The sequence below is a fragment of the Podarcis bocagei genome, assembly GCF_964188305.1.
Source record: "Podarcis bocagei genome assembly, chromosome: 5".
NCBI classification, from domain to species: Eukaryota; Metazoa; Chordata; class Lepidosauria; order Squamata; family Lacertidae; genus Podarcis; species Podarcis bocagei.
The window spans coordinates 14,901,824-14,928,765 of NC_138129.1; the positions used below are offsets into that span (position 1 = coordinate 14,901,824).

At 46.9% G+C, this 26,942-nt stretch overlaps 1 protein-coding gene across 3 annotated transcripts in view; it reads right to left on the reverse strand.

The window, feature by feature from the left end:
* Nucleotides 1-1,639: 1,639 nt before the first annotated feature.
* The window catches only part of STX16 (syntaxin 16), a 30,770-nt gene continuing 5,467 nt past the window's right edge, over nt 1,640-26,942 (reverse strand). For 2 of the 3 annotated variants that reach the window (XM_081196619.1, XM_081196621.1), the window contains exons 2-8: nt 14,666-14,773; nt 8,856-8,996; nt 7,591-7,753; nt 6,467-6,558; nt 5,648-5,791; nt 5,275-5,355; nt 1,640-3,191 (exon numbers count right to left, since the gene is read on the reverse strand). In XM_081196619.1, the coding sequence (XP_081052745.1) occupies nt 3,087-3,191; nt 5,275-5,355; nt 5,648-5,791; nt 6,467-6,558; nt 7,591-7,753; nt 8,856-8,996; nt 14,666-14,773 (834 nt within the window). In that variant the 3' untranslated portion in view covers nt 1,640-3,086. Of the gene's footprint in view, nt 3,192-5,274; nt 5,356-5,647; nt 5,792-6,466; nt 6,559-7,590; nt 7,754-8,855; nt 8,997-14,665; nt 14,774-18,852; nt 18,865-26,942 lie in introns of all 3 variants that reach the window. The other variant, XM_081196620.1, reaches the window with a different exon arrangement.

Here is a 26,942-nt window from a genome sequence, read left to right on the forward strand (position 1 = left end):
GGCTAGGGCTGCCATATTTCAAAATGTAAATATCCGGACACAAAAGTTTTTGAGCTATTTTTAAGGAAATTCTTCAAAAACTACACTTCCAACATGGGTTGCCATATGTCTGGATTTCCCCAGACATTTCAGCGATTTCCGCCTGGACACTGTTTCCGATGACCAAATCCTGCTTATGTCCGGGAAATTTGGGTGTATGGCAATCCTAGATAAGGCTTAAGCTAAACAAAAATCCCCACCTGCAGAAAACTAAGCATCAAAGAGAAAGGTGCAAATCTTGCCTTCTCCCTAGTATCTAGCTTTCTATTTGTGGAGATTTTTTGTTTAATAGAAAGAAGCATTCAATCGTGTGAGCCACCCCCTATCTCCTATGGTTAGAAGTGGTATAGTCCAGACAGAGAATCAAAGCTGGAAGAGTTCAAAGCACTATTCAGTTCAATCAACCGAATAGTTCCTCATAATCCAGGGAAAAGGTGACAAGTTGGTTGTCACAGGGTTCTATCCTGGGCTCGTTGTTGTTCAACATCTTTATAAATGAAGGAATTGAGAGGATGCTCATCATATTTGCAGATGACCCCAAACTCAGAGGAGTAGCTAATGCCACAGAAGATAGAATTGGGATCATTAGGTCATTAAGATGCCCTTATAGCAGATTAGAGAACTGGGCCAAAATGAACAAAATGAATTAAATAGGGACAAAGGTAAGGCTGTACACTTAGGCAGGAATATAAGATGGGGGACAAGGATCTAGAGGTCTTAGTGGACCACAAGCTTCATGAGTCAACAGTGTGATGCAGCAGCAAAAGAAAGCTATTCCAGGTTGCATCAACAGAAGTATAGCGTCCAGAGCAAGGGAAGTCATAGTACAGCTCTATTCTGCCTTGGTTAGACCAAACCTGGAATATTGTGTCCAATTCTGCACACCACAATTTAGGAAGGATATGGATAAGCTGGAATGTGTGCATAGGAGGGTGACCACGATGATCAAGGGTCTGGAAAACAAGCCTTATGAGGAATGGTTGAAGGAGCTGGGTATATTTAGCCGGGAGAAGAGGAGACTAAGAGGAGATGTGATAGCCATCTTCAAATATCTCAAGGGCTGTCACATGGAAGATGGAGCAAGCTTGTTTTCTCCTGCTCCAGAGGGTAGGACCTGAACCAATGGATTCAAGTTACAAGAAAGGGGATTCCTACTCAACATGATGAAGAATTTTTTAACAGTAAGAACTGTTCAACAGTGGAACCGTCTCCCTCGGGAGGTGGTGGGCTCTCCTCCTTGGGAGGTTTTTAAGCAGTAGGTCTGGTACAGCTGCAACAACACCCAGCTATGAAAGCATCAACACATTTCTGCAAGGTGGGCAAACTAGCTATTCACTGATGCAATTCTAGTTCCCAGCGTTTTGTGGTGTCATGTCATATATTGAATTGTCTGAAAAGCAGGAAGTACAGGCCTTGACAGCAGCCACCATTCACCACCAGTGCCATGCTCTTTAGTTATACTGTCCCATCATGAAGATGTAGCTTGTTAAGACTGGGCTCATTTTATAGCCCTATACTGCACCTCTTCATTTCAGATAATTTTTTCAGGAGCTATTCCTAGGGGGACATTATCCTCTGTTCTAACCAGCAGGCTTAATCCTGGTGTGGATCAAGGCAAGAGTCTCTTTATTGTTTCCATTGTTCTACAAAGAAATCTGAGTGGTGCAAAAAGCTGGGGGAAAGGTGAGGTGCAGAGGGCACGGACAAGATCACAGTGACTGCAAAACACTGGCAGAGATGCAACCCCACAAGCTTTAAATAAATTATTCACAAAAGGAATGGTATCTTTTAAAAAACAACAACAACAACAAAGGAATGAAGCGAAGGCACCTAAAGTTGCCCAGGACTTTTAGGATCCAGTTAAAACTGCTAAAAACTGCTCCCTTAGCAGAGCTGCCATCTGCATTAGAGGAACCAGCACAGCATTTTAAATCACAGCTGTTGACCCCAGTTTCTCTTGAGGCTTTTCCACAGCCCGACAGAGGACAAAAGTTCTTCTATTCAGATTCATGATTCCGATATATGCATCGGTTAGCTTATTTCATCTGATTTAAGCTACATGTTTGAAAAACCACCATCCCTTTTCCAATTCAGTATCTGGAAGTAGGGGATGGAGGCTGTCACCACCGATGCTCACATGATAGTGGATAAAGATTTGGGGTCAGGGGAGAGGAGGAGGAGAGGAGATGCAAAAGATTTCCTTCCAGCTGTGGCCTTAATATTCAAATATTCCAAAATATATGTAGTAGAACAACAACAGTGCATAAATCAGTTTAGGGCAAGGGCAAGGCAGGGAGAGAAGAAGCACATTCTGGATTATTTGAAGCCAAGAAAATAATTTAAAATTTCTGTTGCACTCATTATGGTTTGGGTGTTATATTTACACTGCTAAATACCACTCAAGTCACATGATATGAATTATCTGCTGTTTTAAAAAGTGTTTCACTTTCACTAAGTCTACACAGGTCTTAAATCTGGAGGAAAACTAGTTAAAATCAAACACTTCTTACGTTTAAGGCAGTTTTACCACCAACCCATAGTTTTTGGTATTGTGTCCAAAAAGAAACCTAGGCAGCTCACAAAAACCTAAGATTAACCGTAACATAAATGTTGGCAAACAACACTATTGGGTTCTCGATACAACTAAATTATGATGCTTTTCTGAAACATTTCAGGCCGCAACTTAATTTTAAAGATGCATTTTAAGTGTTCTACATCCTGGATAAATAACCAGATGCCTAGTTTGGGAGCATTTCTCAAAATTCCCAATAATTTTTGCCCGCATTTTTGCAAACCACTACCTGTGCAGTCATTTAGCATGTAAAACAGAAAGGGTTTTTGTTTTTTCCTCCAGAAACATTGCACAGACTTTGCACCACCAGGGCTTCTACATTCATTCAAAAAGCAGCTTTCCAGAGTGAGAGGCTCAACCACTTGCATCAGTAAGAAACAAACAAAAAAGAAAAGGCGGGGGGAGGAAAAGCACAACACCCCCACCTCCCAAAACGTACAAACACAGAGAAAGGAAAACATCACAGGAGTGCTACCTAGCGAAATTTGACAGCAATGAGAACAATGATAAGGACAACTACTATTACAAACAAAATGACAATGACAAGCATCTTCCGATTCTTCTTTTGGTATTGCTCAGCCTGTGGATAAAAGAAAAGAGAATTCAGTGCACTGACCCTGAAAAAAAACAAAAACAACAGAGCAAATTTAATGTAGGTTCCTCCATGTAGATACTGCAATTATTTCGAACTTGCTTTCAGCATCAGGGGTAATGTAAGCCATCACTCAAATGTATCATATGTAACTCATGCTAGCGAGATGTACATAAAGGTAAAGGGACCCCTGACCATTAGGTCCAGTCGTGACTGACTCTGGGGTTGTGGCGCTCATCTTGCTTTAATGGCCGAGGGAGCCGGCGTACAGCTTCCGGGTCATGTGGCCAGCATGACTCAGCCGCTTCTGGCGAACCAGAGCAGGGCACGGAAACGCCGTTCACCTTCCCGCCGGAGCGGTACCTATTTATCTACTTGCACTTTGACGTGCTTTCGAACTGCTTGGTTGGCAGGAGCAGGGACTGAGCAATGGGAGCTCACCCTGTTGCAGGGATTCGAACCGCCGACCTTCTGATCGGCAAGCCCTAGGCTCTGTGGTTTAACCCACAGTGCCACCTGTGTCCCTTGAGATGTACATAGTGAAGAACAAAAAACCTGGCAGTTTTACCTAACAATCATTATCTTGCTAACTTTACAACTTAGATTTTATGTTGACTTGACATGTTTTATTATACAAGAACTGTGTTATAAGGAAAGACGGCTTTTTTTTTGTTTTTGCTTCAATGGGACTTACTTCTGGGTAAGCATGCATGGGATTGCAGCCTAAATATATTCTGATTATATAGTGAAGTTTGCATCCCAGGTCTGATTGACCACATTTTTCACTCCACTATTTGATCCCAGCACAACCTACACGATGGTTACTCCATGTTTATCCTTGCAACACGCCTAGCTCAGGCTGAGACAATACAAGCTGACAAAAGTAAATAAACGGAGAGAGGATCCATTTTGCAAAAAAGGCTTCCTCAAGAGATGCAGGTGGTGTAAGTGCTATCTAAAAGTCATAACTTAACTTGCAGGACTGACTGATATGTTACATTAAGCCATAGCGTAAAACCAACCATGATTTAATGTTGCTGCGTTGCTCCCTTAATGCCAGGAAACAACCCACAGCCCTGGCTTGTTGTGATGTCTGGACACAGGCTCAAAGTTCTCCACTTATTACTTCTTGTTTGCTTGAAGAAAATAAGCTACAAGCCCAGGTTCAGACCCTGGGCTCACTTCCCTGTAGGCACAGTGGCAGCAGGAACACAGGAGGAGAGAAATGAGAACTTTTCAGCAGTATGCACAAATATTCACATTAAGCCATGTTGTTGTTTTTGTTGTTTAGTCATTTAGTTGTGTCTGACTCTTCGTGACCCCCTGGACCAGAGCTCGCCAGGCACTCCTGTCTTCCACTGCCTCCCATAGTTTGGTCAAACTCATGCTGGTAGCTTTGAGAACACTGTCCAACCATCTCATCCTCTGTCGTCCCCTTCTCCTTGTGCCCTCCATCTTTCCCAACATCAGGGTCTTTTCCAGGGAGTCTTCTCTTCTCATGAGGTGGCGAAAGTATTGGAGCCTGAGTTTCAGGATCTGTCCTTCCAGTGAGCACTCAGGGCTGATTTCCTTCAGAATGGATAGGTTTGATCTTCTTGCAGTCCATGGGACTCTCAAGAGTCTCTTCCAGCACCATATTTCAAAAGCATCAATTCTTCGGCGGTCAGCCTTCTTTATGGTCCAGCTCTCACTTCCATACATCACTACTGGGAAAACCATGGCTTTTACTATACGGACCTTTGTTGGCAAGGTGATGTCTCTGCTTAAGAGACATTAAGCCATAGTTTGTTACCAAGTATGGTTTGATGTGACATGCGAACCAGCTTGCTACGTTGCCAGCATCTGAAAGCTACGTGTTCAGTTGCGGCCAGGAGCCAGCTGTGAAATCACTGTCCAGTATCGCTCACTTTAAGCTGATTGCATCCTGTTCGTCTAAACTACCTGTTGAAACCCCATGAAAAACAGACTGCCATAGAGAGAGACCCCTTGCCTCAAGCTTCTTCCTGGTCTTTCATGGCCGTTCCTAGACAGAATCAGTACTGACGGAGATTGGAAGACACTTTGTCCTTACCTTATGTAGCTGTTTCAACCCTTCTTCTGTTTTAACACATGATTGTTCAACATTGTAGTCAATCCTATCCAGAACTGTACCCTGAAAAGAGGAACGCACGCTCATTATTAAAGGGATATTGTACAAGAAATCAAAGGATGTGGCTGGCAAAATTTTGGTTGGGCCATAATATTTAAACTTTCTGTTTTCATCACAATAAAGCTTGTGCTGCAGGTATTTAGGAAAGTATGTCATTACACAGAGTGGCACTGTCTCCTCCTCTATAGAAAAATACACCTGTTGCTCTGTGCACATCTATGGGCAGGGAAGGAGCTTCCATGCAAGGGAGCGTCATATGACGCAAGTAACATAGCAGAACCTTAGAGACACATACCTGTTCCACTATCATGGATCCCAAGTCCCTAAAAATTTCATTGAGATCAGAAATGGACTGTACAATTTGTCGGATTTCTCGCTCCCGTTCTTCCACCAACACTGTGTTTTGTTCCACTAATACTAGCTGGTCATCTGTAAAACCCTTATTAAAAAAGAAAAGAAAAGATATTGAGTGTAAATATGCTAATATCCCACAATTTTACAAATACCAAAAGCAAGAGGGGGGACGTGATATCTAATCTAACTCAATCGTCTTTGACAAATTCTTATTCTCTTTTGACCCCAACCTACAACATATCACCAAACTTTTTTTTTTAAAAAAAATCATACATGTCCATTCTCTCTTTTTTCTTAAAATAAATAAATAAAATTGCAATGGTGATATTGGGCCACCCCCGCTCAGGCCCAGGTATGACTCATTCGTGGGTCCCGACTAAGAAACCAGTAGAAATACAATGGTTTAAAAATCCAGAGCAAGCACATCTTTTCCTTTCAGAACCTTTGGCAGAAAGGCTGGCAAAAGATCTCAGTTCCCTGATGAGAGATTTAGTTCAGCAACATCTGGGGGTGCCAAGGTTCTCCACACCTGCTATAGTAGGATGGCCTGGTTGTTACAAATGGCAACTCATTAACTTAAATCTCTTTCCCCACCACCAAAGTCAGGGACACATAGAAAGATCAACTGCCAAACAGATATCGGACTGCCATTCATTTGTTTTTAGAAACAACAACACTCCATTTGTTCTACTGGATGAAAATTAAAACACCGCCTTTTCAAAAACAATCATTATTCATCTTTAACAGTTCCTGCACTTACCCGATCGTATAGTGTTGTGTCCTCACCATCATCCATAAGGGGAACTGAAGTGTCAAAGAAATGTTTGGATCTCTCTTCTCGATTCTTCATACCTGCAGGAGCAAGAAAAAAACCCCGTGACTATAAATGAAACATTTATTAAAGCGTACTCAGCATTGCTTAACAAATGCAAACTTTGGTAAGTTGAGAAATTACCCGTCCCCGTTCCCCAAAACTGAAACAGAAGTGGCGACTGTGTTTTACAAATACCGTATTTTTCGCCCTATAGGACGCACCTAGTTTTCAGGGGGGGGGGGAAATCAAGGAAAAAAATATTATCCCCCCCCCGGCAGCTCTGGAAGCAGCGGACAGGCTGCAGCCTGTGAGCTACTCCAAGACCATCTCCCTGCTTTTGCGGGAGGTGGGGGAATTCCCCCACCTCCCGCAAAAGCCCACAGTAGCCGCGCGTGACTCCTGCGGGCTTTTCAACCAGGAGGGAGAAGGGACTGAAACGGCCAGTCAGTCCCTTCTCCCTCCTTGGGGAAAAGCCCCCAAGAGCGGCGCGCTCTTTGAAGAGCGTGCGACTCCTGCGGGCTTTTCGACCCAGATTGTGCCCCCCCATCCTCTGGGGCTGGTGGTGGGGGAAGCGCTGCTCAAAGCCGAGTTGAAGAGCAGTGGGAAGGCGTTGCGCGCCTCCCCGCTGCCCCCCATCCTCTGGGGCTGGCGATGGGGGAAGCGCTGCTTTCCCCCACCGCCAGCCTCAAAGAGCAGACTCTCCTGGCTTCAGCGAAAGCAACGAGAAGCCTCCAGAGCGCAGGCTTTGGAAGCTTTGCGTTGCTATCGCTGAAGCCAAGGAGCCTGCATTCACCCCATAGGACGCACACACATTTCCCTTTCATTTTTGGAGGGAAAAAAGTGCGTCTTATAGGGCGAAAAATACGGTAAATAAATATTTCTCACCTGCTTCCTCCCAGAGCCCCAAGAAAATAGCCATAATCTAATCAACCCAATCAGGCTTATTAGTGCTAGTTACCTAATGAACATAGCGCCTAGTAGGAACGGAGCAAAATTAATCTAGCCCAGTGTTAAACTGTTAACACCATCTATCGAGGGTGCTCTGCAAGCAAATGGCACAAGCTCCTTACGTTTGAGATAGTCAGACTGCCCGTGCCTAAAGCTGGTAGACAGGTCCTGAAGGGACTGTGCTAAAGAAGACACAACATTCTTCAGAAGCTGCCGTTCTTGGTCTGTGCAGCTTCGAGACTTGCTGTGTAACGTCTGGACTGCTCGCTGACACCTGTGGAACAACTTGTGGGGGGAGACAGAAGAGAAGAAATTTCTAGTAGTAGAAGAGCCCTTCTATTTGCACAATTCTTAAAAAAAAACACAATTAAGAAATTAGCATTCTAACTGAAATATTATTATTCAGCTATCACTTACAGAGTTGTATGAATTGTGCAAATATTTTAATGCCTAGACCTAATCTATCCTTACAGTAAATTGTGTGTGCTAAGTCCCTGCTTATTCCCATTGTACAATGGTGGAAATGAAGTGGCTGGGAATGTCTGCCTAAATCAAAGAGAACCAATCTGTTTGGTTCTCTTGAAGTTGCTTGCCTCTCTTTGGGGCATTTATCAGGTGCCTTCTCCACAAAAAGCTACTCAAAACAAAACAAGATCACCATATCAAACTCCTGTATAAAAACATTACTCGCCCAGACCTTCCAAAGCCATTAAACCCATGCAAACGGCGAGCAGCAATAACAGATCACAAAAACTAGAAACAACAAAGTCAATCATCAGAACCAGCTCAATATTAGGAAAGGATTTCCAGAGCAGAAATCTCTTTGCAAACTGACAAGAACCAACCAGAGAACAGGTTGGAAAGAAAGTTTCCTTAAACGTAAATTCCATAAAGGGATGGCCGGATTGAAAAGAGACCTTGTTCTCTTTCACCTAAGCAATTAATGGCTCAGAGGAGCATAAAGCCTTCTCTGCAGATCTCAGGCAGGAGGAACAACAGGTGAACTCAGATCACTATTTGCCACACGATAAACTTATCATAGTGCAGTAACCACTTAGGTGCTTTGTGCAAATAAATATTTTAACTGCAGTTGCTGTACAGCTTTTGCTAATTTCCCTAAGCAAGAAAGATTTGATTGATTAAATTTGTCAGTTGCTTTATCTTGCCCAGGGCAAACCAAAGCCACTCGTAACCCACTTCAAGAGCTCAATGAAACTATTTCAAGGAAGGTAAACATAACAAATAAATTTAACAAATAAAGCAAACTAGCCTCTGAGCTGCAGTAGCAATTTCAGTCACTGACTGATCGAAAAATGAAAACACTAGCACAAGAACTGAAAAAGACATCGAGACTCATTTATGAAAAGAGAAACCCCCTCATGGGCACCTGTGTAATTTCTTGGGTAGTTATTTCTATTGCGTGCTCTTCTTCACTGCTGTCATCCAGAGTTGGCCTGTTTAAATGCTTGTCATGCAGACTGGCTAATTCTTTCATCTTCTGTTTTATCCTGGAGACCTCATACCGGATCTAAAAGAGCAATAAAAATTAGGGCAAATTTAGTACGGTTCTGAACAACAGCAGATAAAAATAGATAAATGATGGGACTATGATTAAGCAAAATCATATTTGCTATCCATAGAGAAATCACTCCATTTTTGCCTTGTGCACACAAGCATTCTCTTAGCAACCTTTCAGACATGATGCTTCAATTCAATGACTAGAGGAAAGCAAGTCTGGCTTGAGTTTAGACTAGGGGTAGGTAACCTAAGGCCTGTGGGCCAGATGCGGCCCTATCGCCTTCTAAATCCAGCCCGCGGACGGTCTGGGAATCAGCATGTTTTTACATGAGTAGAATGTGTCCTTTTATTTAAAATGCACCTCTGGGTTATTTGTGGGGCCTACCTGGTGTTTTTACATGAGTAGAATGCGTGCTTTTATTTAAAATGCATCCATGGCTTATTTGTGGGGCATAGGAATTCGTTCATTCCCCCCCGCCCCCCAAAATATAGTCCAGCCCACCACATGGTCTAAAAAAGGTTGCTGACCCCTGGTTTAGACCATTCCTCCTCCATATAATTGGTGGGTGGGTGTGTTTGTGTGTGAGAGAGAGATGTCAAGGGCTATATTTGGTGACAACTAGTCCTACTTCATGGGTCAAATGACTGCACCATTCCAACCTGAACTCAATCTCTCTCTGTGTGTGTGATAGCCACAGCCAAGCCAGCCCCCAGCCCCTCTAGGATTAGGAGGTCAAGGCTTTCAGATCCAAGAGAATAATTTCCAGCAAGCTCAACTCTGAGATCTAGAAACAGAAATCAGAGCAGGACTATGCAGATGAACTAGTAAAACAGTTTTCAACAACTACCATTAAGTTCCAGGCAAACAGAATGCCGTAAGATATCTTGAGGGGGTGACAACATCTGCTGCCCCTAAGAAATGGAAGCCACAATATAGAGGACAGTCTTCTGCAAAGCAGCTAGGTGCATTTTTTAGCACACAAAACCTCCCACTCTCTTTTAAATTTTAAGCTTGTTTGTATGCCTGTAAACTTGTGTAAGTTACCTGTTGTTACTTACAAGACCAGGCACCTGATGGTACATTATCAGAGGCAAGGTTTTCCCCAAAACTTTTAGTAGTACAATTGCCTATAGTTTTAAGTTGTTCTCTGACTCTGAGAGAATCTTGGGAAAGCAAAGCAAGTGCCTCCACTTGTTCAAAACTTTTTTGTACTTTTTTTGAAAGGAAAAAATCATTTTGCTGGCTTCCTCACTGGCAACACAAAGCACACCTTCTTTGCTAAGCATTCATGATGTGAAATAAGCATCACTGCTGCTGATTTGATGGTTTTACAATCTGGTTGCAATACGTTCCTACTTCAAGGGTGGTATTCAACTAGTAGACCTACTGAAATTAATGGACCGACTTAGTCGCGGACATTAATTTTCAATGGGTCTACTCCAAGTAAAATTTAACTGAATACCACCCCATGTCTTTTCAATAACTGTGGATTTCTAACTTTTGTGTTTTGCCCTGAACAATGGAAGACATATATATATATATATATATATTTGCTTTCGTAGATTTTCACGGGTACAGGAATGTAGGTTTTGGTGTCTTCGGGTGTCTTCCCGTGTAAGAGTTGGGGTGTCTAGGCGACGTTTCGACGAGGTCTCACTCGTCATCTTCAGGCTGGTGCTTTCGGCTTCTTGTTACTAGAACAGAGCAGGATCTCAGTGTTTGAGTTCCTATAAATACTGTTGAGGGGGTGTGGTGTATAGCCTCCAACGTTCTGGGCAGAGAGGAAGTTCTTAGGTTAATGTGCCTTTTCTTCTTTTGTTCATTAATTACTTGAGGGATATCTTGAGTGATTACTTGAGTGATATTCTGAGTACCACTTAGGAGGGTCATTAGGTGTGGATTAGTTGCTAAAGCTTTCGTGTCTTGACCTCTTGACCTTGTAAAGAGTTTTTCTGAGAAGATGGCTGTACTGCACTTAGTTGTGCTCTGGCTTGGCTTCGTGTATAGGGGCGAGCTGTGGTTTTGTGCCCTGTGCCAGCCAGATCTGTGTAGGGATACACTATCTACCGGAAAAAAACACACACCAACCGCTACTTACATGCACAATCACACCACCACCCTGCACAAATAAACTCCGTAGCCAAGACTCTCATCTCCAGAACCAAACGCCTGGCTGACAAAGACCACTTGACAACTGAGTTACAGAATCTCTCAAATGTGTTAATCGCCAACGGATACCAGCAAAACAGGGTTACGAAGCTAATCCAAAAAGAAACACCCCCCAAAAACCAAGACACAGAAGAAAACAATGGCATGGCCCTCCTTCCTTATATCAAGGGCACTACAGATAAAATTAGCAAAATCCTCCATAAACACAATATCAAAACAGCCTTTTGCACCAACCAAAAAATAGCCAATATCCTCAGAAACCCAAAAGATAAAATCCAGTTAGAAAACCAAGGGGTCTATGAAATACCCTGCAAAGTCTGCCCAGCCACGTACATTGGACAAACAAACAGACGAATAAATGCACGTATCGCAGAACACAAGAATGCCGTCAAAAAAGAAGAAAAAACTTCCTCTCTTTACCAACACATGAAAGAAACAGGACACGAAATTAATTTTGCAGATTCCAAATTGCTCTTTAACATGGAACATCACCACAAGAGAATAATCATGGAAGCCATCGAGATAGAGAAACACCCTCACAACATGAACAAGCGTGACGACACGTCCCGCCTGCCAGACATCTGGAAATTAGCCCTCCCCACAAAAACCGACACCAGAACCAGAGGCACACAGAACGCCATCTCCAATCAACCACACCAGACCCAAACCCAGACCCTCTCCACAGATAAATTACAGACACCATCCAGTAGCCAAACCATAGTGGCACCTCCGGATGCTGCACCCCCCTGCAATCCCTACACAGATCTGGCTGGCACAGGGCACAAAACCACAGCTCGCCCCTATACACGAAGCCAAGCCAGAGCACAACTAAGTGCAGTACAGCCATCTTCTCAGAAAAACTCTTTACAAGGTCAAGAGGTCAAGACACGAAAGCTTTAGCAACTAATCCACACCTAATGACCCTCCTAAGTGGTACTCAGAATATCACTCAAGTAATCACTCAAGATATCCCTCAAGTAATTAATGAACAAAAGAAGAAAAGGCACATTAACCTAAGAACTTCCTCTCTGCCCAGAACGTTGGAGGCTATACACCACACCCCCTCAACAGTATTTATAGGAACTCAAACACTGAGATCCTGCTCTGTTCTAGTAACAAGAAGCCGAAAGCACCAGCCTGAAGATGACGAGTGAGACCTCGTCGAAACGTCGCCTAGACACCCCAACTCTTACACGGGAAGACACCCGAAGACACCAAAACCTACATATATATATATATATATATATATATATATATATATATATATATATATTTGCTTTCGTAGATTTTCACGGGTACAGGAATGCAGGTTTTGGTGTCTTCGGGTGTCTTCCCGTGTAAGAGTTGGGGTGTCTAGGCGACGTTTCGACGAGGTCTCACTCGTCATCTTCAGGCTGGTGCTTTCGGCTTCTTGTTACTAGAACAGAGCAGGGTCTCAGTGTTTGAGTTCCTATAAATACTGTTGAGGGGGTGTGGTGTATAGCCTCCAACGTTCTGGGCAGAGAGGAAGTTCCCAGGTTAATGTGCCTTTTCTTCTTTTGTTCATTAATTACTTGAGGGATATCTTGAGTGATTACTTGAGTTGTATCTCTCTTCACACAAGTGCCCATTAATGAAGCCTTGACAGCCATTCAAAACAAATACAATCCCCCCGAATACATCCTGGACCTGACCAACCACTGCCTAACCAACACGTACTTCATCCACAATGGACAAAGATACAAACAGATAGAAGGAGCACCTATGGGATCACCCCTCTCACCGGTCATCGCAAATCTGTACATGGAACACTTTGAAACCAATGCTTTAGACAAGTCAGAACACAAACCCAAACTTTGGCTCAGATATGTTGACGACACCTTTGTAATTTGGCCACACGGGAAGGAAAAACTAGATAGCTTCCTCACACATCTCAACAGCCTACACCCCAAAATACAATTCACTATGGAAATAGAAGCCAACAACCAACTTCCCTTCCTTGACGTCCTAATCTACAAAAAACCTGATGGCTCCCTAGGACACACTATCTACCGGAAAAAAACACACACCAACCGCTACTTACATGCACAATCACACCACCACCCTGCACAAATAAACTCCGTAGCCAAGACTCTCATCTCCAGAACCAAACGCCTGGCTGACAAAGACCACTTGACAACTGAGTTACAGAATCTCTCAAATGTGTTAATCGCCAACGGATACCAGCAAAACAGGGTTACGAAGCTAATCCAAAAAGAAACACCCCCCAAAAACCAAGACACAGAAGAAAACAATGGCATGGCCCTCCTTCCTTATATCAAGGGCACTACAGATAAAATTAGCAAAATCCTCCATAAACACAATATCAAAACAGCCTTTTGCACCAACCAAAAAATAGCCAATATCCTCAGAAACCCAAAAGATAAAATCCAGTTAGAAAACCAAGGGGTCTATGAAATACCCTGCAAAGTCTGCCCAGCCACGTACATTGGACAAACAAACAGACGAATAAATGCACGTATCGCAGAACACAAGAATGCCGTCAAAAAAGAAGAAAAAACTTCCTCTCTTTACCAACACATGAAAGAAACAGGACACGAAATTAATTTTGCAGATTCCAAATTGCTCTTTAACATGGAACATCACCACAAGAGAATAATCATGGAAGCCATCGAGATAGAGAAACACCCTCACAACATGAACAAGCGTGACGACACGTCCCGCCTGCCAGACATCTGGAAATTAGCCCTCCCCACAAAAACCGACACCAGAACCAGAAGCACACAGAACGCCATCTCCAATCAACCACACCAGACCCAAACCCAGACCCTCTCCACAGATAAATTACAGACACCATCCAGTAGCCAAACCATAGTGGCACCTCCGGATGCTGCACCCCCCTGCAATCCCTACACAGATCTGGCTGGCACAGGACACAAAACCACAGCTCGCCCCTATACACGAAGCCAAGCCAGAGCACAACTAAGTGCAGTACAGCCATCTTCTCAGAAAAACTTTTCACAAGCTCAAGAGGTCAAGACACGAAAGCTTTAGCAACTAATCCACACCTAATGACCCTCCTAAGTGGTACTCAGAATATCACTCAAGTAATCACTCAAGATATCCCTCAAGTAATTAATGAACAAAAGAAGAAAAGGCACATTAACCTGGGAACTTCCTCTCTGCCCAGAACGTTGGAGGCTATACACCACACCCCCTCAACAGTATTTATAGGAACTCAAACACTGAGACCCTGCTCTGTTCTAGTAACAAGAAGCCGAAAGCACCAGCCTGAAGATGACGAGTGAGACCTCGTCGAAACGTCGCCTAGACACCCCAACTCTTACACGGGAAGACACCCGAAGACACCAAAACCTGCATATATATATATATATATATATATATATATATATATATATATATATATACATACATAAATTAAATGAACAAGCAGATATTAAGAAGTTTTACTGCTGCTTTCCCAGAAAGACAGCTGCACGTTAAGTTGCACCCATGGCATGTAAACTCACTTCTTCCACTCCATCAATCCATTTTGGAGGTAGCCTCTTAGTTACACAGATAGCTGCTTCAGGGTCTAAACTGATCCCCGACACCAGTGCCATGCGGTCATCTGCGAGCTGTAGAAAGTATACAAAGAATGGTTAGTTTATCAGATTACAACCCAGAGTAAACTTTAGGCAAAGGTGTTTCTGGGAACTCGCAGGCTTCTTGAACTCTTAGCAGTGGTTCTCCAAGAAGAAAGCCAGCTATGGCAGAGAAAGCTTCCCTGGCCACCTTGCCCGTCATTACTGATCATTCCCCTGCAGTTCAGATTTACAGAGAAAAGCTGGGTGTGTTTTTGGACACGCTCTCCATTCATGCAAGGCCTAAAAGCCCTGGCCCGCATTTTTATGAACCAAGTGTGCACCTCAGACATATTCCTTTTCCCCTGAACTGTTCCTCTGCAGTTAACAGAGGCAAGCAAAAGGTTTCTCAGTAGACAAATTGGTGTGGGAAGGGTTCTCCGACGTTACAGTGAAAACCTACCACTTTACAGTAAGGATTCTGGCTCTGTACGGGTACTTAAAACATTTAAACCTCTTATGAGCCAGCCATCGCATTCACAGCTTTTGCAAATTATCAACTCCCAAACAGTCAATACATTACCCTTCCTGAGTAAAGGACCCTGCATAAAAAGAAGCCAACTTTTTTATATATATAAAAAAAGATCTACCCAAATCAAAAGTTGCGGGTGGCCAGGAGAATGGGACAAAGAGGAAACAGCATTCAAAGGGTGGAAAGGCTTGTCCCATCAACTAAGCAACATCCACTCGTGGCCACCTATTGTCAGTTTAATGCCACAAAGGGCTACTGAAGCAAAACAAAGGAAAATAAAAAGGATTTGGGTTTTCTTTTTAAGTACCACCTTCCTGGTTATACATAGGTACTCTGTAATAAAGGAATGCAAGCTTAACACATTCAAGAAGGTTCTGAAGGCTGCCATGGGGAAGGGCTGGTATCTCAGTGGTTAGAGCATCTGCTTTGTGTTCCTTGAAGGCCCCAGGTTTGATTTCCAGGTAGATCCGGGAAAGCACCTGGTCTGCTATCCTAGACAGCTGCTATCCTAGACAGAGATAATACTGAGCTGGATGGACCAGTAGTCTGACGCAGCTTCCTGGGCTCCCAAGACTGGGAGCTACTAAAAGGAAAGCTTGGTCTTGGTGTTTTCTTTTCAAAGATGTTATGTCCTCATTCTAAAGATATGCATCTCTCTAACCGTGGGCAGAGGGTTTGCTTGGATATATGCCCAGTGGGCAACAGTCCTGGCAGCTCTGTCTTGTAAGCAGCCCCAAAGTTTAAGGACACCTTTCCCCACCCCAAATCAAAGATCTTTTGTAAGTGTTGCCTACATTGTTCTACCTAGCCTGGCTAAAGCCAAGAATTTTAAGTATGCCTTTGATCTAATTTGCGCATTTTGTAACCCACCTCAAGCCTTCGAGATGGTGCAGGCCTGAAGTCCAATTCTCTGTCCCCTCAGTAAATAGTCATAGTGGAGGAAATTGAAGCAGAGGGTGAGAGGAAATCCCTACCTTAAGCTCCTAAAGAAGCAACAGGCCTAAGAACAGAACTTCACTATCCGTCTCTGCGATATAATTCTGAGGCACTGCCTTTCCAGCTAAATCCTGTCTACTTCCTCTCGCTAGGCATGGCTGGCTGTAGGTCGCTCCTGGCAAAGCAACAAATGGAAAGGCATTGTTCCTTCAGGAAGCTATACAAAAGATGGGGAATTTTGCTTTTAAAATTAAAGGAAGTGCTGGATTAAGATATCCTCAAGCAAATAGGGTGCTCGACATATCACTTTAAAACTGTAAATTAGAAACATCTCATTTTGGTGGGAGGGGAGTATAGGAAACATTTTCACAGAACTCAGCTGCTGAAAGCGATTTTACAAAACGCAGATACCGTGTGCAGTTCACAGCTCACAACACCACCATTAGCTTTAATGCCAAGTGAGACTTGTGTCTTCCAATTTGTAGACTTAAAACTTAAGGGACGTTGTACAAAAACTAGACTCCGAGTTTCTTTCATTCCCAAATGAAAACACCAATTGGACACTATTTTTAAACTCTGTTTGCATGCTGTACTTTTAGAAACCATCGAGGGAATGCTGGGGGGACAGGGGTGATTTCTACTCTACATTTTCCTTTCACAAGCGAAGCGATGGCTTCAAGCAGCTGTGACTCTTTATGGAAGAATGGACTCAGAGCTCCACTGGGAAGAGGGGTCAAAGGAAAAATGAACACTCTAAGCCTAAGATAATAATGTACAAGTCAAGTCTCAGGCACACTTGGTACTACCTGTGTTATTTTGTTTTCCCCTTCACATATTTAAATGTGAACACCTGACTAAGCATGTCTGCAGCTCTCAACCCCTGGGGAATCTTTACCTGGATTTTTTTTTTTAATCTCAATAATATTTTCACTTACCTTTGGGGAGGTGGGTAGGGAGAGTAAGCATTGCAAAGAGGCCAGTAACAATGAGTTAGTTCTGCCCAGAGCTCGCCAGGGCTCCCATCTCAAAGTGGAAGCACCACAGCTACTTGTATAATCTCTGGGAGGTGAAGGGAGCAGTTGACAGTTTTCTGACTGGGTTGTGCTGAATCTCAGGCCATGGGGCAGATCCGCAAAATGAAGCAGCATGCTTACGGAAAACATCCTGGGACAGTGCAGGCATCACCCTTCTGCACATGCTATTTCTTCCCCTGCAGCAAAACCAACACCTAGAAAACCTGTTTCCCACATCCTTGGGCCTTAAAGGATCTTTGATATAACTTATTTGGGTGCTATAGTACATTGTCCTTTCTTGAAAATAATACCAAGAGAGAAGGCAAAAAAATAACCAACAACCCTTGGAACTCAGCCCATTATCTCACTCTTGGTATTCTGGCTGAGGCAGCCTCTCCCTCCCAAAACCCTGCTAGATCCAGCTTTCAAAATGCTTCTTTTCCTTGTAAATGGTTTTTGCTGCTTCATTTACAGTATTTTAAATTGTGCTTATTGTTCCTCAACAGAATAATGTAAACTGCTTTGTGAGGCTTGCCTGACAACTGCAATATTCCTGCATTGCAAGGGGGTTGGACTAAATGATTCTCAGGGACACTTCCAACTCTACAATTCTATGATTCTATATTTTTAACTAAACAAATGACAAAGCACACACGTGGCATCTTTACAAATACAGTGTTGTACAGTGGCCAGAACAGGTCTGGGGTGCATGCAGTCCTCCAGGTGTTATTTTGGACCACAACTTTCATCAGCCATGGCCATTTACCATGGTGGATGGAGCTGCTGGCTGCTAGCAGCTCAACAACATCTGAAGGGTCACAGGCTCCCTATCCTTTGGCTAAAGTGTTGAGACACAGATGGAAATTTAATTCCAAACCCATCCACGAAGCAAACCGGGTGACCTTGAGTGAGCGAGTCACTTTCTTCCAGCCTAAGGTACCTCACTGAGCTGTTGCAAGGAGAAAATGCAAGGCACCCTGACCACTGACAGGACAGAGATGTGAAACAAACAGAATAGATTTGACTATCTGTGCCATCCTAAGCAAGTCCTACTAAGTCCAATGGGGCAACCCAGTCAAATGGGAGGCATATAAATAATAAGTGATATTATTATAATAACTTAATAAAAAATGTGCTTAGGGCTGCAGCCTAAGATGTACTGAGTGAACCTCGGTCAGCTTCCCCCCCCCATTGGCCTTAGAAGTTTCTTGATATGATGGTCAAGATATTTTCTATCTGCAGTGGCAATCTATGTTTGAAACCTATCACAACTTCAGATTGGACCCAAAAGCAGCCCAGTTCATTGAATTAGTCAAGTGTTATGATGAATTTGTGCCTTGGTTTTTTTTTCTGTGGGGGGGGGGTGTTGTGACTCAGTGGGTTTTCTCCTCTCCTCTCCATATTCAATCTAACTATGAATGTAGGCTTGACCACCTCAGCATTCATGGGGGGGGGGGAATCATTTCAGTTATATGGAAGTAAAGCATGCAAGCTAGCTGCAAAACCTCAAAGATACACCCCACTACCAAAGCAGCTTTTCATGCTGCCCTACAGTAACCCAGGTCTGATAGCCCTCAGCTAGACTGGTATAAGGAACATTCCCTTGACATTTTCCATGAAAGAAGAGCAGCATTAGACAAAGTGGACTATACCTCATCCAGCTCCTGTGGTGGATTGTAGGTCCCATCAGCCCCATCCATATAGGGACAGCAAAAGTGTAAGAGAGGGAAACAAAAGAACAGGACAGAGCACAGGGTACAGTCAGTTGAAGAAACAAAGGAATTTTATTGATCAACATTGCCAGTTTATCAGTGCAACAAAACAGTCTTCTAAAAGTAGTTTCAGCTTTTAAGTGGACTAGCATTTAGCTTTGTGGATAGGTCCATATTTCCCCTTTTCAAATAATTTCAAATCAATTTTCTTGATCTGCAAAAAAATACACATTTTTAAAACCTTACATAACTAGCTTAAAAAAAAGTAAATAAAAATTAAACGCAGGTGTCAGGGGTTTAGGTGCAGAGGCACGGGCAAGGGAGGAAACAGAGAGCGAAGGGGAGGAGACAGAGGAAAGGATGAGTGATGACGACGACCCGAGATCTCCCAGTCTTTCCAGTGAATCAGAGGATTCACAGAAAGGAGCACCAGTGGCCAGGGCAAGGGGGGAATCTAGAGAGGCACCCCAGGAAGATAGAGCCAGAGGAGACTCAGGGGGGAGCAGCTGGAAATCGGGACCAGCGTCACCGCCAGGAAGCAGGGAAGAGGAAAGGAGCCAGGGGGGAAGCGCTGGCAGCTCACCACAGGAGGGAGGGCAGGAGTCAGGAGTGGCCACACCTCCATCGGGGAGCGAAGAAACGGTTAAGAGGAAAGTGGAAGGTTGGGCGCGCGCGCCAAGTTCAAATGCAGAGGAAGGCGGCGCAGTGAGCAGCCCCGAAAGGGAACCAGGTCCTAAAGCCCGGCGCAAGGAGGCAGAAGGGTCCGGGTCAGCGTCAGAAGAATCCCGGAAGGAAGAAGCCCCGGGGGGTAGAGGGACCCAGAGGAGGACAGTCAGGAGGAAAAGGTGGAGCAAGGCTAGGATATTAAGTTGGTGCGCACGGGGCGGAGACTCAGACGGAGCCTCGCCGATCTAGCTAGTAGACGTAGAGTTGCAGACAGCAGCGTGAGAATGGAAACTGTAATTCAATAAAGACTTTTACTTAATGACCGCTGGCTAGCGTGATCCTCTGTGAGCTAGGATCTTGAAGCAGCTCTGACAGTAGGCTCCGTCTCCACATTGTGGGCATCTGCAGCCTCGAGGAGGGGAGAGAAACAGGCGCCCACTAGCGAGCTCACGAACGGCAGGAGACATGACGGCTGAGCAGCAGATAGAGGACCTCAGAAAAGCAGTGGCACAACTGAACGCCGAGGTTCTCGCATCCAGGAAGAGAGAGGACGAGGCAGCTGCCGCCTGCAGGGATCTCCAGGTCAGGTTAGACGTACTGGCAAAGCAAACACCCCGGCAGGAGGGAATTGGGTTGGCGAGACGGACAGGCGGACTGCTCTCTCACTTCGATGGGAACCTGCAACAGTATCCCAACTTTAGAGCCGACGTACTGTGCGCACTGCAACTGTTGCATAAAGACTTTAGAGATGAACAGGAGAGAGTGGGGTTCATCATGTCCCATCTGCATGGGGAGGCGAAAGCATGGTTGCGCAATTTATGGAGAGATAACGATCCGGCGCTCCAGAATGCGGATGCCTTTATTAAAGCGATGGATGGGTGTTTCTTATCAAGTATTGACATTGATCTTGCACGGAAGGAGGTGCATGGGCTGAGACAAGGGAGGGCCAGCGTCAGACAGTATCATGCCCGCTTTTTCGCCTTGGTCAGCGCCCTGGAATGGGACAGAGATTCGGCTCCTGTAAGAGACCTCTTTTGGGAGGGACTGCACAACTCGATTAAAGATGAGATAGCGAGGGGGGAGAGACCCCGAACCACCCAGGAGGTCGTTCAGAGGGCACTGGCTGTGGGGGTGAGGCTGGAAGGACGTCCGTGGAGCAAGGACGAAGGACGTGGAGGGCGCGAACCAGCCGGGGGCCCCTCCTTCTTTCCCAGAGAAGCAGCACGGGCGCAATCCACGCCTCCGCCAGGAGGAGGAGCCGAACCTATGGAGGTTGGAGGTGCAAGGGCTCAGTCAGCAACCAGAGCCCTAGCACCGGCAGCAGTGAAGGCGAAGCCTCCTAGAGGGACCAGGAAGTGTTACGTCTGTGAGCAGCCAGGGCATATGGCGAAAGAGTGTCCCCAGAGGCCCCACAAGCTTACTGCAGCCTCAGCAATGGTGACTGCAGCAACGCAGCAGGGAGGACCACAGCAGGGAAACGACGATGTCTGGCTGGAGGAAGAGGCACTGGGGCCCAGCCAGACGTGTTAGTGACGCAGTCCCCAGAGATTTTACAGCCAGTGAACCCCCTCCCGCCCAAACCAGTAGTGAGGCTCACAGCATCTCTCCAGCTGCCCACTGGAATCACCATGGACGTGCCAATCACCATCGACTCCGGCAGCAACGCGGACTTTATAGGGCAGGAATTTGTCGACAGGCACGCTGTGCAGTTGCTGCCGGCCACACTGCCCCTGCAGGTTGTCACTGTGGATGGCAGGGAGCTGCTAGGGGGGCAAGTGGTGAAGCAGACGCCACCAATGGTGATGCGACTTGGAAATCACAGGGAAGTCATCAGCTTCAACGTCACTCAACTGTCTGACACGCCCATTGTATTAGGCATGAGTTGGCTGGACAAGCACAGCCCAACGATGGCTTGGTTCCAGAGGCAGCTGGTTTTCGGCTCTTCCTTTTGTGCTGAACACTGCATCGTACCCAGGCAGGAAGGAGAGGAAGAGGAGTCACAGCTGCTGCTAGGCACGCTGCAAGCGATTCCCCACAAGTACGCAGAATTTCTGGAAGTTTTCTGCGAGAAGGAGGCGGACAGGCTACCCCCTCACAGACCATATGACTGCAAAATTGACCTGCTGCCGGGGGCGGCGCTGCCTAAAGGGAAGCTGTATTCCATGTCTGAGGACGAACTGCAGGAACTCAAAGACTTCATCGATCATAATTTGGAGCGCGGTTTCATCCGAGAGTCTAAGGCAGCGGGGGGCAGTCCTGTATTCTTTGTTAAGAAGCGAGACACGCCCCAAAAAAGACTCGTAGTGGATTACAGGATTTTGAACAGTGTGACCCAGCCGTCGGACTTCCCCATGCCCCGCATCGACGACCTCCTGGCGAAGGTACGGAAGGGAAAGGTGTTCACCAAGTTGGACCTGCGGGGGGCGTACAACCTCATTCGCATGCGGGAGGGTGATGAGTGGAAGACAGCCATGTTCACGCCACTGGGTACCTACGAATACAGAGTTATGCCTTTTGGACTGCAAAATGGCGCTCACGTTTTTCAAGCATTTATGCATCACGTGTTGGCGGGACTTCTCTACAAGACGTGCGTCTGTTTCTTGGATGACATCCTGATCTTTTCGGAGTCGCAGCAAGAACATGACAAGCACGTCAAGGAAGTGCTGGGCAGGCTAAAGCAACACAGACTCTACGCCAAGCTGGAGAAGTGCCAATTTGACGTGCCGGAGGTGGATTTTCTGGGCTACAAGCTGTCTGACAAGGGGCTCGCCATGGACAGCGCCAAGGTTCGAGCAGTGTTGGATTGGAAGAGCCCACGCAACCGGAAGGAGGTCCAACGGTTTGTCGGCTTTGCGAACTTCTATCGCAAGTTTATCAAGGGCTTCGCGATGCAGACGGCGGCCATCACTGACACCCTTAGCTCCAAGAAGAAGAAGTTCATCTGGACAGAGCAGGCGGAGCAGTCCTTTCAGGCCCTCAAGCGTCTCTTCGCGTCGGAAGAGCAGCTGCTTCATGTCAACCCCAGCATGCCGATGAGGGTGGAGACAGACGCTTCGGACAGAGCAGTGGGGGCGGTCCTGCTGCAGAAGGACCAGCAGGGCGTGTGGCGGCCGGGAGCGTTTTACTCCAGGAAGCTCAGCAAGTCCGAGCAGAACTACACCATATGGGACAGGGAGTTGCTGGCCATTCATGCAGCGTTCAAGGCGTGGAGGCACTTTCTGATCGGCGCCAAGCACACGGTGCAGGTTTGCACGGACCACAAGAATCTGGAACACTGGCGCACGGCACAGTTCCTGAACCAGAGGCAGATACGTTGGGCTGAGTTCTTTGCGGACTTCGACTTCCGAATAGAGTATGTCCCGGGGGACACCAACATCATGGCAGACGCTCTCTCCCGCAAGCCACAGTATCTGGAGGACGCAACACCAGCGGCCGCCATGCACATCTTTGCACCGACAGTGTGGGCGTGCGCCGCGGCGACCGTGGACCTAGAGGCGGTGCGGCGAGCGTTGCAGGGGGACTCCTTCGCACAAACGAAGATGGCAGAGGTGCGAGGGGGCAAGGCAGCGGCCGACGGTTTCCAGCTACGAGATGGATTGCTCATCCGTAAAGGGGCCATCTACGTGCCGGGTGACGAACTTCGAGCCAAGGTGCTACAGCAGCTGCACGACGCACCCACGGCCGGGCACTTTGGCAAGGAGAAGACGGTGGAATTAGTAGCCAGGGATTTCTGGTGGCCTGGAATGAGAGGGGAGGTCGCAGACTACGTGGCGAGGTGTGACACTTGCCAGAGGGCAAAGACGGTGCACAGACCGCCGGCTGGACTGTTGGAGCCGCTGCAAACTCCGGTCGAACCTTGGGAAAGGGTGGCTCTGGACTTTGTCACGGATCTGCCCAGCTCAAGGGGCAAGACGGCAGTGTTGGTGGTGGTGGACCTGTTCTCCAAGATGGCGCATTTCATTCCGTGTGCTAAGGTGGCCACGGCAGAGCAAACCGCCAAACTGTTCATAGACCACGTGTTCAAGGTTCACGGTCTGCCACGGTCTATTCTGTCCGACCGCGGGCGGCAGTTCATCTCGAACTTCTGGCAGAAGCTGATGGGCTTCCTAAACGTCAAGATCAATCTGGCGTCGGCGAGACACCCGCAGACCAACGGGCAAGCGGAGCGAGCCAATGCCATCATGCAGCAGTACCTGAGATGTTATGCGAACCAACAGCCTGCGACGTGGGTGGATTACCTGCCGCTTGCAGAGTTTGCCTACAACAACACGAAGCACGTATCCACGGGCGTCACGCCGTTCTTCGCCAACAACGGGCGGCACCCTAGAACCTTCCCGGGACTGGAATGCAGGGGAGAAGGGGAGCCGCAGTCAGCAGATGCGTTCGCGTCGGAGCTGCAGGAAGTCCACGATCAGCTGCGGCGCCACCTGGAGCTGGCTAAACACGCATACAAGGTACAAGCGGACAAACACAGAAGGGTTGGCGAAGAGCTCCACGTGGGAGACTGGGTCTGGTTAGCAGCCCACGCAGTGCCGGCCAGGTCGTTGGCCAAGAAGAAACTAGGGCATAAACAACTGGGGCCCTACCAAGTCGAAGAGCAGGTCAACCCGGTGGCTTTCAGGCTGGCGCTTCCGGAGGGTTCCAGAATGCATCCGGTGTTCCACAGATCGGTGCTCACTCCCTACAAGGCACCGCACAGGTTCCAGGAACCCGGAACGGCGCCGAGTCCGCTCAGAGAAGGAACGGGGCACGCGGGAGTGGCACAGGAGGAGCGCATCAACGAAGTCACGGAGATTTTGGACTCCAGATGGGGGGAAGAGGGAGTAGAATACTTTCTCGCCAGGGAGGGCACCCCGGCCAGTGCGAACAGCTGGGTGCCGGGCTACGCTTTAGACGAACCTCTGCTCAAAGACGAGTTTCATGCTCTCTTCCCACATAGACCTATGCCAGCGGACTTTTTCGACGACTGGCTTTTCACGCCCACGCTTTCGGACAGCACGTTCAGGGGGTTCGACTCGGACGAGGAACCGACACGAGACGTCCGTTCCCCGGAGGGGTCACCCTCGGGATCTGTCTCAGAACCCTCGTATTGGTGGGACGATAGGCCGGAGGAGCAGTTCCGCAGGAAGTGGCTGGACTGTTCTGGCCGAGCAACGCCACCTGGAGGAAGTGCGGGAGAGACGGACATGGACATTTTCGGGGACGACCCTGGTTTCGAGCACGGCGGCACAGAGATGGAAGAGGAGGTGACTGTCGTCAACGAGAGCAGGGAGGAAGACCCGGAAGAGTTCCGATGGAGGCCTGCCACGGGAAGCGACCGATATCCGACGTTCGTCCCTTTGCAACAGCAGCCCCCAGCTCCAGCACCGGAAGGAGGGGAGGGGGGACTGGGGGGCTTCGAGGGGGGGATGGATGTCAGGGGTTTAGGTGCAGAGGCACGGGCAAGGGAGGAAACAGAGAGCGAAGGGGAGGAGACAGAGGAAAGGATGAGTGATGACGACGACCCGAGATCTCCCAGTCTTTCCAGTGAATCAGAGGATTCACAGAAAGGAGCACCAGTGGCCAGGGCAAGGGGGGAATCTAGAGAGGCACCCCAGGAAGATAGAGCCAGAGGAGACTCAGGGGGGAGCAGCTGGAAATCGGGACCAGCGTCACCGCCAGGAAGCAGGGAAGAGGAAAGGAGCCAGGGGGGAAGCGCTGGCAGCTCACCACAGGAGGGAGGGCAGGAGTCAGGAGTGGCCACACCTCCATCGGGGAGCGAAGAAACGGTTAAGAGGAAAGTGGAAGGTTGGGCGCGCGCGCCAAGTTCAAATGCAGAGGAAGGCGGCGCAGTGAGCAGCCCCGAAAGGGAACCAGGTCCTAAAGCCCGGCGCAAGGAGGCAGAAGGGTCCGGGTCAGCGTCAGAAGAATCCCGGAAGGAAGAAGCCCCGGGGGGTAGAGGGACCCAGAGGAGGACAGTCAGGAGGAAAAGGTGGAGCAAGGCTAGGATATTAAGTTGGTGCGCACGGGGCGGAGACTCAGACGGAGCCTCGCCGATCTAGCTAGTAGACGTAGAGTTGCAGACAGCAGCGTGAGAATGGAAACTGTAATTCAATAAAGACTTTTACTTAATGACCGCTGGCTAGCGTGATCCTCTGTGAGCTAGGATCTTGAAGCAGCTCTGACAGCAGGTTAGAACGCAGGTACAGTGCAAACTGCGATTGGTAACGACAGTCGTGTATTCTACTCTAAGTCACAGAATCTGAGTGTTTGGGGGGGGTATCTACACATTCCAATTTAATTAATTGCAAACTGTGGTTACCGGGCATGGCAGTGGTAACATTTAGCAGCCATGAGATGGTAGCTGAAGGGAACCCACTGAGCATTATGCACAGAGAAACATTTCAATGAACAGGCTTGTGCCTATGCAGCCTCCTTGCTTGTAAAAATCCCCCGAGCTCAGACTGGATTTCTGAACAGAGGCGGCTCAAGAAATTATGTGTGGGTAATCCATTCAAGAAAGACAGGCATTATTCACAGAACATTGCTTGGCTATAAACTGTTTGTTCAAAACTGGCTGCAACCTGGAAAATTCCGTTTACATTTGACACAGGCCGTCCTGCATCTCCAGCTTAGTGCTATGCTCAGTCTTCCTCACCTGCTAAGCCCAGGGAGGCCTCAACCTTGCCTTGCAGCAGCTAAGGAAGGGTGTGCGTGATAGGACAAAACTGAAGGTGTGGTGATAACACCCCACCCCACGGCATAAGGAGAATGAAAGAGGAAAAGAATTCTCTGGGTTGGAACCTGGAAAGCCCATTAGAAAGATATGTTTGGCACATGTTTAAAGGCAAGTGCCTTGGCCAGGAGCAAGTGAAATAGCAGGCGTTGGGCAAAGGAACCTCTTTAGCCATGGACTTTGGGTACATCCCAGCTTTCTAACAGTATTTTACTTTTTAAAAATACGTTATTAATGGCTATCTGTAAACAAATGCATCCTGCATTTGGCTAGTGAATTAGAAGTTGGCTAGTGCATTTCGGCCGTGAATTTTATCCCAATGAACTATAGCAGCCTTCCCCAACCTTGTATTTTGCTCTACAACTACCATCAGCCACAGTCAGCACTTGGGGGGGCACAAGGGCTGTGAGAGGCTGAACTACAGTCAGGGATTTTTATCTTTGCATATATATATATATTTGTCAGCATGTCTAGCTTTAGAAATAAAGTGTTACAGTCAGGTTAAAAGGCTGGTCATATCACCAAGTTTGGCTATTCAGAAGGATTTAAATATACAGCTGTACCTCGGCTTCCGAGTGCCTTGGGAGTCGAACGTTCTGGCTCCCGAACGATCGAAAACTGGAAGTGAGTGTTCCAGTTTTCAAACGTT